Source organism: Silurus meridionalis, chromosome 4 (genome assembly GCF_014805685.1).
Source record: "Silurus meridionalis isolate SWU-2019-XX chromosome 4, ASM1480568v1, whole genome shotgun sequence".
Classification (NCBI taxonomy): domain Eukaryota; kingdom Metazoa; phylum Chordata; class Actinopteri; order Siluriformes; family Siluridae; genus Silurus; species Silurus meridionalis.
This window is the reverse complement of record NC_060887.1, coordinates 15,835,936-15,853,951: the sequence shown is the minus strand read 5'-3', so window position 1 is coordinate 15,853,951 and position 18,016 is coordinate 15,835,936. Positions and strand designations below refer to the sequence as shown.

Sequence of the window (18,016 nt, the reverse complement as noted above, 5' to 3'; positions counted from 1 at the left end):
AGAGAATGTAGGAGATTCCTGTTTGAATACTCATGACGTATGTTTGTGTCCCAGTGTCTGTGAAGTCTGTGTCAGAAAATGTCAGCCCTTTATAATTCCTACAAAAACGTCTTTTGCGTAAAAAAACGAGTGATAAATAAACAGAGGGATAAATACAATGAATGAATGACAGAAAGAGAGAGAGAGAGAGAGAGAGAGAGAGGAGATGCCGCTGTCCCCTTTACATCTTGTTTAATTTTCCCAAACTTTGTTGCTGTTCTTTACGAGTGTGCCCCCTCCGTCGAACTCTTCCTCCCACACTCCCTCCATTCTGTCATCCTTTACCCCACCGTATTGTCTCGGAGGAAGGGATGACATTTAGACAAGAGGGGACCACAAATATTGAACCTGGAAGACGGAAATAAATCACGTCCGGGGCAGAGCAACCGGTGGGACCCCTAAAACCACCACCACCACTACTACTACTACTAAATATAATAATCTGAAATTAAGGCATAAAAACACAAAAAATAATGCAGAAGTTGCTTAATTTTTTGGAAAGTTGAAAAACAGAAAACACTTTTTGTAAAATAAAATAAAAAAAAATACATAAAATGTAAATAAAAAAGTGGTCCTGGTATGCAACAGGTCACAGTTCTGCTCTGTGATGCTGGAAAGTGAGCTTCTAAATCTCTCTTGTGTAGTGGTATGAAGTAAAGGTGAGCAGATCGGAGATGATGCCCCACCTACACAGATCCACACAATTCTCATATCCACATAAACCCAACATAATCTCAGTCAACATGAAAAAACACGAACCCCCCTAAAACGTGCCATGACGAGGTCAGCGAAGTGAAAGAATCTTATAAATGAATAAAGAATAACTAAGTGAACGATTTCTCTGTGAGGAGTGATGATGAAGTGGAACTTCTGCTTAATGCTCCTCTACAATACATCATGTTCACCTGGTTCTTCATAAAGTTTGTTGAGTCAGAGCAGTGAATTCAGGAGCTGTACAGAACACAGCACATATTTTCTCCTCTACACACACACACACACACACACACACACACACACACACACACACACACACACAGAGAAGAGTTCACTAAGTAAGGATCACTTAATTGAAATGACAGTGCAAAGTAAAGTCCTGATCAGAAGACGTGATAAACCCTGCAGTCCAGAACAGGACACAGACACACACTAAACACACGCAAGTTGACTGTGTAGATCTCTACATCTTGAAGATTGTATCTGTTTTTTTACCTGTTTAGATTAAAAAGAAACCACACAGAAACTGAAAAGAAAAACTACTATTATTAAAAAAAAAAAACTTGTGCATGGTGTTCAGGCTGAGTACAGCAATGTGCAGTGTGTTTCTGATTACAGCCAGCTTCTGATCTACAGGGTTCTAATGTGTAGAACTTCACACTGAGGGTTCTACACGGTTCCACTCAGTTTCTTCAGTAATGACACTGCTGCTATGATCGCTCTCAGCACTCGCTGAGCACACACACACAACACACACACTTTCCATCTTTAAAGAGTCCATCTGTCTTTCTCTCTTTCTTTGTCCCTCTTGCTCTATCTTCTCCATCTCTACGGTAACACCATGGCGACCACCTGCGTTACGTCCGGCGCCTCTGCATGTTTCACCTCCCTCCATCATTCGTCTCTCGTAAATAACAACCCTAAAAGCAGAACGCGTAGTTTCACACCCCCTCTACACTGAGAGACAGGTCAAAGAGTGTGAGTGTATGAGGGAGAATGTGTTGTACATGAACTTGTTTTCTTCATAACCCAAAACTGATCAATTGAAAATCGGTTTCCTCTCCAGATTTTAGGGCCTCTGTTCAACTTGTTGAAAGTGGACTGAGAGGAGAGAAAAAAAAAACTGAAAATAAAGTCGACAAAACACACGATTCTTTACTGGAACACTTTATTCGTTTACTCGAACAGCAGAGAAAGAAACTAGAAAACTAGCGCACTACCTCAGATGCATGTCCTCTAACAAGAACTGAGGGTTCAAAGGTCATAATACTAAAACCTAAACCAAAATGTAGAAAAAAAGAAAGTGATGATTTTGTTGGGTAATATAAAAAAACAAAACAAAACAAAACAAAAACACTCATGCAATTACCTACTGTAGTAAAAAATATGCCTTCCTGTGGTCACTCAATGACCGGCTACTGGACAGTCACATGACTTCCTGTCTGCCTTCATCATCATAAACACACTACTCGTTAATACTGACTACTGACTCCTTCAGCATGATACAAAAATAAACATCGGAATAAGAGCCTTGGTTTACTGCCCCCTAGGTTAGTGCGACCCTCACTCTAGTGTGCACTCTGTAGGGAACTTCAGTCTGAGTGCACGAGCCACCTTTATACTTTTGATCCCTATGTATTCGATTCCCAGCATGCTAACTCAGCGTTTCTACATCAGTTCTAGATTGTTTAAACAGGAAAATATGTAGAGTGATTAAACAGAAAGCTGCAGAGTAACAGCTGATTGGCTAGAAATTATAATACAGTATATAGTAACGTGTGTGTTCGTAATGTAATTGGCTGTTTGGCTTTTCTCTTATTTGGTTATGATTTGTTTTTTCTTACAAACATTCTATTTGAAACAGATTTTCTCCAGGCTGCTTAGCGTTTTATCATCTGCATTTCGCCAGTTTTGTACCTTTATCTAGCATGACAATGACAATAACCTGGACCCTAATCTGATCAAATCTAATGTAGCAATCTGTGTCAAAAAGTGCACAGTAGGTGGACTATTCATGTTGATGTTAGATGATGCGCCTTCATGAGCTTTAAAGGAGATGGAACTTAATTCAGCTGTAAAAGTATAATGACTATATTAATGGAATATTGTGATGCTGAATCTTATGGAAAATGTCCAGCTCCACTGCGGTGCACTCAGACCGTTAGACCCGCCCTGTCTTCTCTCTGTACTGAAGATTATAATGGCTGTTATTCAGATCTGCTATAATGAAAAGCAAAACAACAGTGCTTCCATTATGACCCCGTCCACCAGGCCGGCACTCCTCCAACTCCCACTTCAAGGAGCTCCTACTCAATCCCTCAGGTTGTTAATCGATGCACAGATCTTGAGGGCGGGGCCCAGTTTAATGTTCATGGTGCTCATCAGATGTTCCTCCTTCAGCAACAACAGCGCCTGACCATCAATCTCCTGCGACAGGAAGTGTCCCGCCAGATCCTCACAACCTGCCAGGAAGTGATGTTACAGAGAGAACCAGCATTAGAAGACTCAGTGAAAGGGACAGACAGACAGACAGACAGACAGACAGACAGAGTGCTACTAAGGACTCACCTTGCAGAGAGGAAATGAAGCGACACACTTCTTCTACACTCCACTGGGCGGGGCTAGCAGACAAGAAATGGTCTCCGTCTAATGGAAGGCTGCCTTGTGCTGACTCTTCCATCTGAGGGCCGTGATGGGACTGGTGAGAGCAGAGAAGGAGGACCCTGGAGAATGATAGTCTTCTTCCTCTTCTTCTTCTTCACCTTCACAGCTAGAGACATCCTCCGAACGACTGGACTCAGAGCGACACTGAGAAACAAACATGACGAGACAGAACGGAAGAGAGAGAAGGCAAGAGAGTGAGAGAGAGACTATTTTGAGTCTATATAACAGACTATTGCTTTGGCCAAACTGACGGCTATATGGAGACCCAAACAGGCGGTTAAGAGAGAGACAGACCTTGACATGCAGGTGACTGCCAGCAATTTTAGCACAGGCGATCTCTGAGCTTCTCCGGTGAAGACCCCTGTGTCTCGCTATCTCGTCATACGCTAGTGCACTGCTGCGGCCTTGACTGCTGCGGAAATGATGACTGCAGCTCACATTGTACCTGAAATGGACAGGTGAGGAGACATTTCAGTGAACATGTGAGTGTGCAGGTGAATAAGCAGCTGAGGAGATGAGAAGAAATTAGGAGACAGATGAGTGTTCAGGTAAGAAAACAACGAGAAGACAGATGAGTAATCAGGTGAGTAAACAGTGAGGAGACAGATGAGTGAGGAGGTGAGAAGACAACAAGGAGAGAGACGAGTGAAAAGACAGGCAAGGAAACAGGAGAAAGGATATTAAAATGATGAGTTGACTGGTGAGTGAGCAAGTGAGTAAGGAGACAGGAGTATTGAGAGATGATTGGAGAGGTGAGGCTGAGAGTGAGTGAGCAGGTACATATTGCAAATTTTTGTTTCTTTACTTGATTTGGCATTTGCTCACTGATGAATTTCTCCATAATGGTTGAATGTTGCATATTTGATATTATTGCTTATCACTCAATACTCTGCTGTAAGTAGAATTATATGGTTACTGCTCTGTTCTGCAGCAATCATTATTTAAAGACATTACAGGCTGTGCCTATTGCTTTGTTATGTTTGGTTTGAGCTGGGCATGATTTTATTAGTGTATGTGTGTTGTACCTCTTAGCGCAGGTTTTGGAGCAAAAGCGTTTGGTTCCACGGAACTGACTAGCAGGAGCAAAACTCTCACAGAACTCGCACTTCAGCACTGTGGGACACGGGCACAACAAATGAGCCACAGAAAGTCTTAATTAGTCTATCTTTTACACGCTTACACACACACACACACACACACACACACACACACACACACACACACCCACCCACCCACCCACCAGAGGGGGCACGGTTTTCCAGCGGCATGAAGAGTGGCACAGGAACACCCTCAGCCCGCTCTTTTATTGGACCAGTAACCTTGAAATCAAACACATGATTACACTTTTGTCAGAATTCAATTCACTGTACAGTTTAACACAGTCAGTAACATGAACACAACCCAATTTGCATAACTAAAACATAAACTACATTTTTTTTTTTTTACATTATACTCTATGTTGAGAATCATACAATACATACTGAAAAGTGCACTACTGCAGCAATCCCAAAATCAGTCCACAGCAAGCCAGTGACATTGTTTATACAAAGTGAATAGTTAGTAAGGTATGTGGTTTGGGATGCTTCCATGCTGGACTGGTGAGGATGTTTATGTGCACTATATAGTTAATAGTGGGAAACACACCCTCAATGGACTGATGAGGTGAACAGTGGGTGTGGCTTAGAAAGACAGAGAGACTCACAGGAAATGGCTCGGCTCCCTCTTGAATGACAAAGCCTTCGATGAGGTGAGTGAGAACTTGCGGTTTTACCACAGCCTGGGGAAGAGGAGCTCGAGGGTGGGGCAGAGACAGAGACAGAGTCGGAGGAGTGGAGAATGCTATTTCTGGTGCTGCACACAGACAGAGACCAAAACAGAACAAAATACTATTAATGGTGCAGAGGTGTTTCTAACCCTTGTGGATCTATTCCAACTCTCCTGACTCACCAGTGTCCAATGAGGGAGCAGGAGAGAGTGGAGGGGCAGAGTCAGGGATTGGCTGACAGTTTTGGGCAGTGGTTTCTGACGTCATCTCACCTGCCACATCTGATTCTGATTTTCTCTTTAAGGAGCCGATCGCAGGCTTCATCTGAAACAAAATATTAAAATAATAAAGTAAAGAAATTAAAAGGGCACATATATGCACAACAGAACTGTTTACAACAACTTGTAAACAGTTCTAATATGCCCATATTCTTCTTTTCTATATGACATTATTGACCAAACAACACTGACCTGTGCACTTCCAGTTTGCTCTAACCCAGTTTCTCCAGCAGGTGGTGCCACACTGTTGCTGTGATCACAGTCTGTAGTTTGGACTGCAGAAGAGCCAATCTGACTGGGTTCTGCATTCTGAGTGGTCAGTTTAAGGCCTGCACCAGCACTGCCTGGCTCCATTGCCGTTACCATGGTGACTGAATTAGAGGTGTAGCTGAGGTTGTGGGTGGAACTATCCTGGTGGGTGTAGCAGGTTCGGGCCTGTGGCACAGCTACAGCCTGAGAGTTTCCTAGTGCACCCTGCCTGGATCCAAGCAACTGGACCGGGACATGTGGGGGGTGGGAAGTAGGTGGAGCTGGAAGAATAGGAGGAGGATGGCGAGGGGGCATCTGTGAAGGCAAACGACTGCTTTGAGCTGTTTTTGGTTGGATGGGGATGGGGCCCGTCATTTTGTCCACTCCATTCTGTTGCTGCTGAAGTGGCTGCACCACCAGTGTCTGAGCCGCCATGTTGGGTTTGGGAAAACCTGGAGAGGAAGTGGGGACGTTGGAGCTCGGGACCAGGATGTGGGTCACCGTGGCAGCGGGGGTGAGCCGTGATGGAGAAAGCAGGAGCTGAGAGAGAGGGACAGAGGAAGAGGAGGAAGATGAAGAGGAGGAGAGAGAGGAAGAGGTGGAAGAAGGAGGAGTGGGAAGTTTGCTGCTGCTGATCTGCTGTGCTGATGGAGAGAACTGCTGCTGCTGCTGAGACTGTGGACCAATAGGGAATAAACCTGAGACAAAAAGAGAAAAACCCTGTAATTTAAGTTCTAAACAATTCAGAATTAACGGGTTTACTAAAATACATTACCAACTACGGCTGTGTCCCAAACAACATAATTTCAATTGTTTTTAGTAAAAGTCTAAAGTATAACATACAAAGAAATATAAAGCATACGGGACCGAAGCAGTGATTTTAAAATGTTTTTTAGGAATAAAAAAAAGTTTGATTTGACATGGTCCTGCCATGCAGGTATTAAGTAGTTCACTACAAGAAATTGAGACAGAGTCTATAAATGATAACAAATAAACAGGAATTTACCAGGATCCTTCCTGTCAGGATATTCAGTCTTGATAGCAGCCACTCGGGGGGTGGAAGCACAGCGCAGGGCAAGATTCTGTACCTGCAGTACATGAGGTTCAAAGGTTGGGAAATTCATTAATAAAAAATGTCTTGCATAATGTAAGTTAAAATGTCAGGATGTTGAGTGGGCAGTCAACAGAGAATGGGAGGGGGTCGGTAGATATGGCAGAATTAAGTCTTACCTGGTCACTATCTGATTGGTTACTGGAAGATGTGGGTGGGACTTCCTGTTGCTGTTGCTGCTGTTGGGGTTGTTGCTGCTGCTGCTGCTGAGGTTGCTGCTGGGCAACCGTTGCTACAGCGGCTGTTGCTGTGCCGCCAGGCATGAAAATGAGCTGGGGAGCCCTGAGAGAGCGGTTCACCTGAGAGGCCGATGAAGAATATTTTAATCATTAAACACAAAAATGTAAACATAAATTATTATTTTAATTACATTAATTAATGACATTTAATAAATGTATAGAATAACATTTTTATATATATTTTTTACTAACTCTCAGGTACATCTGTCCCTGACCAGCTGAGTTCCCACCAAGCAACACTGATTGGCTAAGGGCAGACGATGTCACAGATGTTGCTGGGCCGACTGGTCGAGGATTCGTCATGGTCCCGCCCCCAGAAGTGCTGCTTAAATTACCCTATAGAGGAGCAACAGCAGGTGAGTTCTACCAATTTAACAGCAAATCGGAGTGAACAAACGGTGGAGCATTAACTGGAGGTGCATCGGTTACTAAAGCGTTAACACCCACTTCAGTGTTTATGAGGAGATTTGAAAGCATTTGAGGGGTGTTTGAGGAAGTCTGAGTGAGTTTGAGGGAGTCTGAGGAAGTTTGAGGTTTGTGTTCAGCTTGTAGAGACGTACGGTACACTGTGCTGTGCTCACTGCAGAGACGCTGGTGTTTGGAGAACTGGACTGTCGACTGGCAGCAAGAGTGGCCTAAAAATACGAAAATAATACAAATGGGTTTTGTTTTTAATTACATCACACTTGTCCAAATTCACCTGGAAATCAAACACGATGACACGTTATGTATATATTTATACAAACCCGATTCCAAAAAAGTTGGGACACTGTACAAATTGTGAATAAAAACACAATGCAATGATGTGGAAGTTTCAAATATCACTATTTTATTTAGAATACAACATAAATGACATATCAAATGTTTAAACTGAGAAAATGTAACATTTTAAGGGAATAATAAGTTGATTTTAAATTTCATGCCATCAACACATCTCAAAAAAGTTGGGACAAGGCCATGTTTACCACTGTGTGGCATCTCCTCTTCTTTTTATAACAGTCTGCAAATGTCTGGGGACTGAGGAGACAAGTTGCTCAAGTTTAGGTATAGGAATCTTGTCCCATTCTTGTCTGATACAGGCTTCTAGTTGTTCAACTGCCTGAGGTCTTCTTTGTCGCATCTTCCTCTTTATGATGTGCCAAATGTTTTCTATGGATGAAAGATCTGCCATTTCAGTACCTGGATCCTTCTTCTACGCAGCCATGATGTTGTGATTGATGCAGTACGTGGTCTGGCAAAATGCAAGGTCTTCCCTGAAAGAGACGACGTCTGGATGGGAGCATATGTTGTTCTAGAACTTGGAGATACCTTTCAGCATTGATGTTGCCTTTCCAGATGTGTAAGCTGCCCATACCACATGCACTCATGCAACCCCATACCACCAGAGATGCAGGTTTCTGAAATGAGCGCTGATAGTCCAGATGACATGGCGTCCCAGTTTTCCAAAAAGAACTTCAAATTTTGATTCGTCTGACCACAGAACAGTTTTCCACTTTGCCACAGTACATTTTAAATGAGCCTTGGCCCAGAGTAAACGCCTGCGCTTTTGGATCATGTTTAGATATGGATTCTTTTTTGACCTATAGAGTTTTAGCCGGCAACGGCGAATGGCACGGTGGATTGTGTTCACCGACAATGTTTTCTGGAAGTATTCCTGAGCCCATGTTGTGATTTCCATTACAGTAGCATTCCTGTATGTGATGCAGTGCCGTCTATGGGCCCGAAGATCACGTGCATCCAGTATGGTTTTCCGGCCTTGACCCTTACGCACAGAGATTGTTCCAGATTCTCTGAATCTTTGGATGATATTATGCACTGTAGATGATGATAACTTCAAACTCTTTGCAATTTTTTCTCTGAGAAACTCTTTTCTGATATTGCTCCACTATTTTTCGCCGCAGCATTGGGGGAAATGGTGCTCCTCTGCCCATCTTGACATCTGAGAGACACTGACACCCTGAGAGGCTCTTTTTATACCCAATCATGTTGCCAATTGACCTAATAAATTGGAAATTGGTCCTCCAGCCGTTCCTCATATGTACGTTTAACTTTTCCGGCCTCTTATTGCTGCCTGTTCCAACTTTTTTTGGAATGTGTAGCTCTCATGAAATCCAAAATGAGGCAATATTTGGCATGACATTTCAAAATGTCTCACTTTCAACATTTTATGTGTTATCTATATTCTAAACCTAAAATATAAGTTTATGAGATTTGTAAACTATTGCATTCCTTTTTATTCACAATTTGTACAGTGTACCAACTTTTTTGGAATCGGGTTTGTAGATTCAATAATGCAATATTACATACACATCTACAGTTACATTTATATGTAAATGGGGTAAATAAAGTGATTAATGTTATTAAGGCACAGAAAGTAAACAAGGTAAAGGAGGTAAATAAATTATATGAGGTGAATAAGGAAAATAAGACACAGGAGGTAAACAAATGTAAATAAGGTAAATGAGCTGTATGAGGTAAAGGAGGTAAATGATGACTACCTGTTGCACAGCAGCAAGGTTGTGAAGCTGAGCGCTATTAATCTGCTGTTGAAGCATCAGCTGCTGGAAATACTGAGCAGCGTTAGGCTGTCTCTGTAGAGCCTGCAGAGCCTGTATACACACACACACACACACACACACACACACACACACACACACACACACACACACACACACACACACACACACACACACACACACACACACACACGATCAGTTCGTCATATTGAGGAGAGCTGCAGTTCTTCGTGGGTACTTTTTAAAAACACTCTGGTGATTTTTCAGGTTGATGAGTGAAAGTTTAACGCTGCTGTGAATGGAGCACAAAAGGACAGTATTTTCAAGAGAGCACGAGTTTAAATTCCAAGAAAATCCAGCCATCTGTAAGCAGACACAACAGTACAGTAGGTGTGTACCTGAGACATGCCATGACCATCTCTAAGTTAAACACTCATGTGAGCATAATGCAGAAAAGAAGAGTGTAACAGATAAAGAGCAGAACTAAGCAGTTTGTTGTCATTTGTTTCCTGCAAATTAATTTATAATGCATTAAAATTAGGTTAGATGGGAGTCACGTGATGAAGCTGGACGCGTGTCGGTGAGCTCCGAGTGTGCCTCGTTAGTTGCTTCTATTTTACAAAAATTCACTTAACTTCAGTTGTACAAATAGACCTTTTCTCTACATTTTTTTGTTATCATTGGGAAATTCTTAAATAGAGAAAATTACAAGCTTCTCCAGTTAACCAGAGAGAAAAGTGCCTTATGCCTGATATGTGAATTTCCTTCTACCCAGACTATAGCATCAAAAGTCAACACAGGATGAGCGGATTTAATGATGTGAAAAAGAATCTTCGGGAGAAAAACATCGAATATGCTAATCGTTCCCCAGCTACGCTGGGAGTCCAACATCAGGGAAAGTTCAAACTATTCTCATATGAAGTCGTAGCATTTCTCACTGAGTTGGAGAAGGTCTAGTGAACACTTTTTCTTATCCCTATGGCATCAGCTTTTACTGTACCTTGGGACTGACTTATTGCGACATAAGATGGCAAAGTCAGTACAAGTTAGTACAATTTAACAGCCATCCCTCTTACTGTGTGGTCTAATACAGTGGTCCCCAACCCCCGGATTATGGACCGGCACCAGTCCGTGGGTCAATTGGTACCGGCCACACCGAAAGAATACATAACTTTCATTATTTCCATTTGATTTATTATCTGATTCTGAACGATGTTTTATTTTGAAAAATTACCGGAATCTCTCCTGCACATCTGTCTATGACTCACTCTTGATGCATGTCATGATGCCTCAGTCACATGTCTAACCTCCATCCGCTACCTTCTTAAAGGGGCTCCGGCCGCTAACACAGAATACATTACCGCTAAATTGAAACTCCCAAGCTAGCAAAATGAACAAAAAACAACACAGTGGATTCACGTTTATTATTATTTTTAGCAAATTTTTATGGTCGTATCATTTTATTTTGTTGTATTTATCTGCCACACCTTAAATGCCAGTCCGTGAAAATATTGTCCGATTAAACCGATCAAAAAAGGTTGGGGACCACTGGTCTAATACACAGTGAATAGTGAACTATGTACATGTTGTGTACATTTGCTATTGAGAACTACAAGTATAATAACTGCCTTCAAGCTTTTATTCTCACTGTTTATTACAATTCACATTTTAAGAGAAGCCCTGCTTTTGTTATAAAGGTATATAATGTCAAACATTTGATTTCTAAATTTGATATTATTTAGTTGTGCAATATAATAAGGCAGAATTTATTTCCCCATGCTCTGTGCATGGATAGCTCAAGTCACATATTAACACATATTAGTCAATTATATATTTTGCATTTCTTTGTACATTTAATGTAGTAACATCGTTCTGTTATACAGTTCTTAGCAACTGTTTAGAAGTGTTTTTATCTCTACCCAAAGGTCTCTGTTCAGAGATTATCACAGGGCGGGTTCTCCTTGTAGGTGACTTTTATTTGGTTTTGAATCCATCCATGGACTGTTTATCAACCAAATCACTTTCACAGATAAATCAGGAGTAGCCCTTAAACAAGGAATGACAGAATTAGGCTTATATGATGAATGGTGATCATTCCATCCAAATAAAAAAGATTACTAATTTTAATCTGCTGTCCATAAAACCTACTGAAGAATTGATATGTACTTAACATCCCAGATAACTTTATCAAGAATCACAGCTTGCTCCTATTTAGCCGCTACTCTCTCGGACTACAATCCCATAAACAGGCATTGTTTAAGGATTGTTAAGGGCTATTTGACCAAGAAGAAGAGTGATGGGGTGCTGCGCCAGATGACCTGGCCTCCACAGTCACCGGACCTGAACCCAATCGAGATGGTTTAGGGGTGAGCTGGACCGCAGAGTGAAGGCAAAAGGGCCAACAAGTGCCAAGCATCTCTCGGGGAACTCCTTCAAGACTGTTGGAAGACCATTTCAGGTGACTACCTCTTGAAGCTCATCAAGAGAATGCCAAGAGTGTGCAAAGCAGTAATCAAAGCAAAAGGTGGCTACTTTGAAGAACCTAGAATATGACATTTTTCAGTTGTTACACACTTTTTTGTTATGTATATAATTCCATATATAATTCCACACGTGTTAATTCATAGTTTTGATGCCTTCAGTGTGAATCTACAATTTTCATAGTCATGAAAATAAAGAAAACTCTTTGAATGGGAAGGTGTGTCCAAACTTTTGGTCTGTACTGTATGTGGCACATAAAAATAAGGTAAGCAGGAAAACATTGTCACAATTAGAAAATTTCATTAGAAAATTGGAACAGGATAACTCTGTAACCAAAAATAATCAGAATTTAAAAAAATTGTCATACAGCAATCTATTAGCTGAAGCAGCTTTGGCTAGAACTAATTACCATTATTTTGAATGAAATTACTTGCATGGCAGATTTAAAAGGAAGATTCTGAGAAACAGATCCATTACAGTAAAGTGGAAGATTGTCTAGCTTCCTTCAACTGTCTGAACTATTTGGCTTGCCCAAGCATAACTATTTTAAGTATTTACAAAGAAAAGATTGGATCAATTGGATAATTCCTAAACATACAACTAATCGATTAATTAATACTAGACATACTTCTGCAAAAGGCCTAACATCTTCCATATACTGTATTCTTATTAATAATCTCCCAGCCTACCAAAAAGCTCTAATAAAACAAAAATGGGAATCGGATTTAGAATGTTCTTATGATGAAAAAGACTGGGGTACGCTCCTAGAAAAGTCACAAACTGTACTGGCATCTACCAATCACAGACAAATTCAATTGCACATTTTACACAGAACATATTATACACCTTATAGATTAAACAAACTTAACGGTAAGATTTCAGTTATGTGTCAAAGATGTAAAACATCAATCTTAGAGGATTTTTGAAGTACACAATAACAATAATCTCTGAAAAATAAACAAGCATTTTGACTTTGATTCTGAAGTTTGGATATTGAGTTATGTTAGCTTACTTCACATGACTCATCATAAAAAGTATTTTATGTTGCTCACAAGCACTGCAGCAAAAAAAGTCTTTTCTGGAAATCAGAAACTTCCCCAGAAAGACTATGTTGACTGATATTGACATGTTTCAGTATAGTTTTTTCCTTCTCTCTCTTTCCTCCCTTTTTTTTGCTTTTGGACTCTATTAGTGACATTTATCTATGTATTTTTACTTTTTTAGGATATCGCAAATATACTATGTGGGAGGCTTTTTTTAATTATAAATAAGTGGGGGAAAAAAAAAATGTTCATTCACTACTGTGTTTGTATATTCCTAATAAACATATCTTTAAAAAAAAAAAAAAAAAAAAGAAGGAAAAAGAAAAGTAAAAAAAATTGGTTAGATGAGTGTGTTTGCATGTCCATCCTGCTTACCTGTACAGCTTGTCGTTCATACAGAGACATCTGAGAGATCTGTGCAGGACGAGCATTTCCCCCAGATCCTGTATTGTTGCTACTGGAGGAACCAGAGCTGCTCTGATCCTCTGCCTGCTCCATGCTGGACTGTGCTGGAGCTCCACTAAAACACACACATTGTCAGAGTTAAACATTTGCATTTATTTATAGATAACCTATAATAGATATTACACTGCAGCCCAATGCACAGTTCAAGTCAAGTAGCTTTTATTGTAATTTCAACCATATATAGCTGACGCAGTACACAGTGAGACGAGACAACATAGAGCTTCATCACACAACATAGGACTACATACAGAACACTGAGCTAAGGACTAAAATAAGTTGTCCTGGCCACATAAAGTGCATCGTGTGCAACTTAGTGTAAACAGAGAACACAAGACAGTGTAGGGTAGATACACAAAACACATAATAGCACCGGCAGAACACCTACTGAATGTTATACAATACAATGTGCAAGAAACTGTATACAAGAGTATACTTGTAAATAAACACAAAACCTTTAATTAAACAAGGAGACCCAAACCTGTTCCCAAATGACGATGCCCTTGTGCACAAAGCCAGCTCTATGAAGATGTACTTTACATAGTTTGGAGTGGAAGACCTCCTGATAGAGAGCTCTGACCTCAACCCTACTGAACACCTCTGGGATGAATGTAAACACTGACTGCACCCCAGTCCTCCTCACCTCACCTACATCACTACCTGACTTTACTTACACCCTTGTGGCTTAATGAATCTCACACAGATCTCCACAAGCACACTCCAAAATCTAGTAAAAGATCTTTCCAGAAGAGGATAATATTAAAACAGGAAATGGAATGTGATGTTAAAGCACATATAACACACAACTGTTGGCAATATTGTGTATGTCGTTTAGTGTGATTGTCTCCTTTGAGAAACCATTCACATTAATCATCACACATGCAATCAAATGAGGTTAATTTTAAATGTGTAGCATTATAAGCATTGCCTGTGTGTACTGTGTTGACAGTCTACTAATAAGCATGAATAAATCAACACTACAAGTAAAATATAATTAATCCCCTACAGAGCAGATATGGTTTTAATAAACCCAGCTGCATGCATGTCAAAGTTGCTGTTATTATTATTGTGTATAGTGTGTTTCTTTTAGTCAGGAAGGTAAAATGCGCTGAAAGTTAGCTAGCCTGCTCCAGCTGAAAGTTAGCCCCGTTAGCCTGCTAAGCTAAGCTAGCTCGCTATCCTTAAAGTGCAGAAGAGTGTGCATTTTGTACCTGAATTCGGCGCACTATGTCTGATTAACTCGCCTGCTCGCGCTGTTAGGAACGGAGAGTCAAACTGCCCCGATCCTCTTCACTTCTTTGTCTTTGGGATTGTTTTTACGACACTTTGTTAAGGGGGGAAATCTGCAAGACCGTTGTCTGGGACACTAAAAGCCCAGCCCACCAGTACTGTTTACAATTTTACTTCCGGTGTCAAAATGACGACACATTCGCGCGCGCGGAACAGCATCCAATTTTCTCTAGATTAGTGCTTTATTCACTAACACGTTTTGATTTCGTGTATTAACGTGTATTCCGGATGTATACTCATCAGCTGCTCGGTCTATTAACAAACTGATATGTTAATGTAGACTCTGGGGAGAATTACGTTTTCATCCTTTCCCACTTCCTCCTCTCTCCTCCATCACTCTTCTTCCCTTTCCTTCCCCCTCCAATAACTCTCCTCCAATCTTTCCCCACAATCTCTATCCTTCCCTCTCTTTCCCCCCTCCCACCACTGTCCTTCCCTCTCATTTCTCCCCTCCCATCTCTCTCCTCCCCTCACCACCATCTCTTCCTTTCTCCTTTCTCCCCTCCCATCCTTATCCAAACTTCTTGATCCTGTATTTACTAACAGTTTAAGCAATCCAGATTTGATTTAACTTTTGCAAGTACAGGGGTTTTATCCAACTCACAAATATGTTCATATTTGATCAAAATTGCAAAACAAATCACCAAAAATAGTTATTGATACAATGTCAAGTCAAGTCAAGTAAAAGGCTTTTATTGTCATTTTTACTATACACAGTGGTACACAGTACAGAGTAAAAACACGACGACGTTCCTCCAGAACCCTGGTGCTACACTAAACAACATATAAACAACAGAGCTACAACACATAACACAAATCTACATAAAGTGCAACAGTGAGATGATAAACAGTACAGACAGACAGACAGACAGAGAAACAAACAGTACAGACAGACAGTGCAGACAGTACAAACAGACAGACAACACAAGACAATACACATAACACAAGATAGCGCCGACCAGTAAACCTACTGTGCATTGCTACACAATCATGAGTCAGCAGAGTGAACAGCAGTGGGCTGAGCACACAGCCCTGAGGGGCCCCAGTGCTCCTCATCCATGTTCGATCCAGACTGACTGAGGTCCAGTTGCAAAGGGAGGTTTTCAGGCCCAGTAGGCTCAACTTCTCAATCAGGTGCTGAGGGATGATTGTGTTGAATGCTGAGCTGAAGTCAATGAACAGCATAAGTCCTTGTTGTCCAGGTGGGTGATGGCCAAAAAGAGATGGCATCGTCCATGGAGCGGTTTGGACGATATGCAAACTGCATGGGATCCAGGGAGGGTGTAAGCTGGGTCTTAATGTGCCTCATGACGAGCCTCTTGAAGCACTTCATCACGATGGGTGTGAGCGAGACGGACGATAGTCATTGAGGCAAGAGACAGTAGACTTCTTTGGCACGGGAACAATGGTCGTTGAATTGAGGCACGTAGGAACAACGTTGCTGATCAGGGAAATGTCCAAGATGTCAAGTCAAGTTTATTTCTATAGTGCTTTTACAACAGACATTGTCTCAAAGCAGTTTTACAGATTGTAACAGTTTAACAGATAAGGTGAATGGTGTGCATTTATCCCTGATGAGGAAGGAAAAACTCCCTAAGAAGGAGTGAGGAAGAAACCTTGAGGGGAACCAGACTCAAAAGTGGAAACCATCCTCATTTGGGTGACATCAAGACTGTGATTATAAATGTTAAAACAATAGAGAACACTGAAGAGAGAACTAACATGAGCACTGGAGTGTTAGATTATGAGTAATGTCCTTTCTACAGTCTTATACAGTCATTTGAGAATGACTGAAGATGTCTGTAAAGACTGTTCTGCACATTCCCTGAGCACACTGCCTTGGGTTAACACTGCATTGAGTTTTCCTCACTTCAGCCATGGTTAGACAGAGCAACTGGTCACTTGGATAAGGGGTGGTCTTCCTCGTAAAAATGCTTCAAGGTTTTAATATTTATAATAATTAAAAGTTATAAGTAATATTTTGCCCCTAACCTCCCCTCTTTGTTCCTCACTGCTAAACCCTGCCACACACTGTACCACCCTGGCCCTCACTGCCCCACCCAGCTTTTCAAATCCCTTGAACCGTCCCTTACTAAACAACTTTGGACCTCACAGCCACATCCCTTTTCTCACTGCCATTTATCTGCTCCTCATTTTCCCACCTGGCCCCTCACTAGGGATGGGTACCAAGAACCTGTATTTTTTTTTACCGGTACATAATTGGGTCAATACCGGACTACCGTTAAGTTTCAGGACAAACAATACTTTCAACGATAATTGTGTACTTCTGTGTTAATGACGAATTACAAGCTACTGCAAATCATTTTCCATTCCTGAATATTGTCATCAAGTAGCCGACATTTACTCGATGCACATTTTATATCCATGAGCATGTGCAATCAGTCTTGGCGGCAATGTTGAAACAGTCCAAAGTGTGGGTTCACGTGACAAAATTAAGTGATACCAATGCAGTAGTGTAATAGTGAACAAGAGGCAACACTAGTAATAAAATGAAACATTTATAAACAAAATTCACCATCTACTTCAAGCAATGCACTGTATTTATTATGTCTCCGACATCTCCCAAATTCAACTGCAACTCCTCTGCCTCAGCCTCAAGCAAACGCAACATTCATTAGTTACATTCTTTAGTTAGTACTAGTAGATTTTGAGACACCTCATTAGTATTCAAATATAAATCAAAATATGAATAACCTCGCAGGAAATTATAGGCTAGAAAGAGTTTCATAGAGAGTCATAGGGCTGTCACTACATTTATAGTGAATCATTTATTCCCTTTCACTACAGTGGAATCAAACTGGTTCAGGTATAGCAGGTGTTAGTGTTAAGATGGGCCTCACACATTCATATGTTATCTGTTCAGTGTCTATAGGATCTTTACAATGAGAGTAGGTAAGGTACACAGAATGTCTTTGTCTGGGTTCACACATCTCTGGTTATTATGTCTTCTTACCCAATCAAGAACAGTTTTAGGTCAGGTTTTTTCCAATGTGTATATACTTGTCTGTTATCTGCATTAAACTAAAGAAGAACATGTGCGCTATTCTGTGTGCTGTGTGATTCTTCTTCTCTGATCAGAAAAGGCACCTCGGGCATCGTAGATCACATTGGTAATTTCTCCAAGAATGAAGTTTTGTTTGGGCA

General features: G+C 41.0%; 1 protein-coding gene across 1 annotated transcript; it reads right to left on the bottom strand.

Moving 5' to 3' along the window:
- Nucleotides 1–1,904: 1,904 nt before the first annotated feature.
- Nucleotides 1,905–15,175, bottom strand: phc1 (polyhomeotic homolog 1). The gene is given in 16 exon segments (XM_046848043.1): nucleotides 1,905–3,215; nucleotides 3,322–3,465; nucleotides 3,468–3,561; nucleotides 3,712–3,862; nucleotides 4,443–4,530; nucleotides 4,658–4,736; nucleotides 5,120–5,268; nucleotides 5,365–5,506; nucleotides 5,653–6,407; nucleotides 6,716–6,797; nucleotides 6,940–7,119; nucleotides 7,252–7,395; nucleotides 7,620–7,694; nucleotides 9,558–9,668; nucleotides 13,475–13,619; nucleotides 14,773–15,175. Coding segments are annotated over 15 exon segments (2,469 nt in total). The 5' UTR covers nucleotides 13,598–13,619; nucleotides 14,773–15,175; the 3' UTR covers nucleotides 1,905–3,063.
- Nucleotides 15,176–18,016: the final 2,841 nt, after the last annotated feature.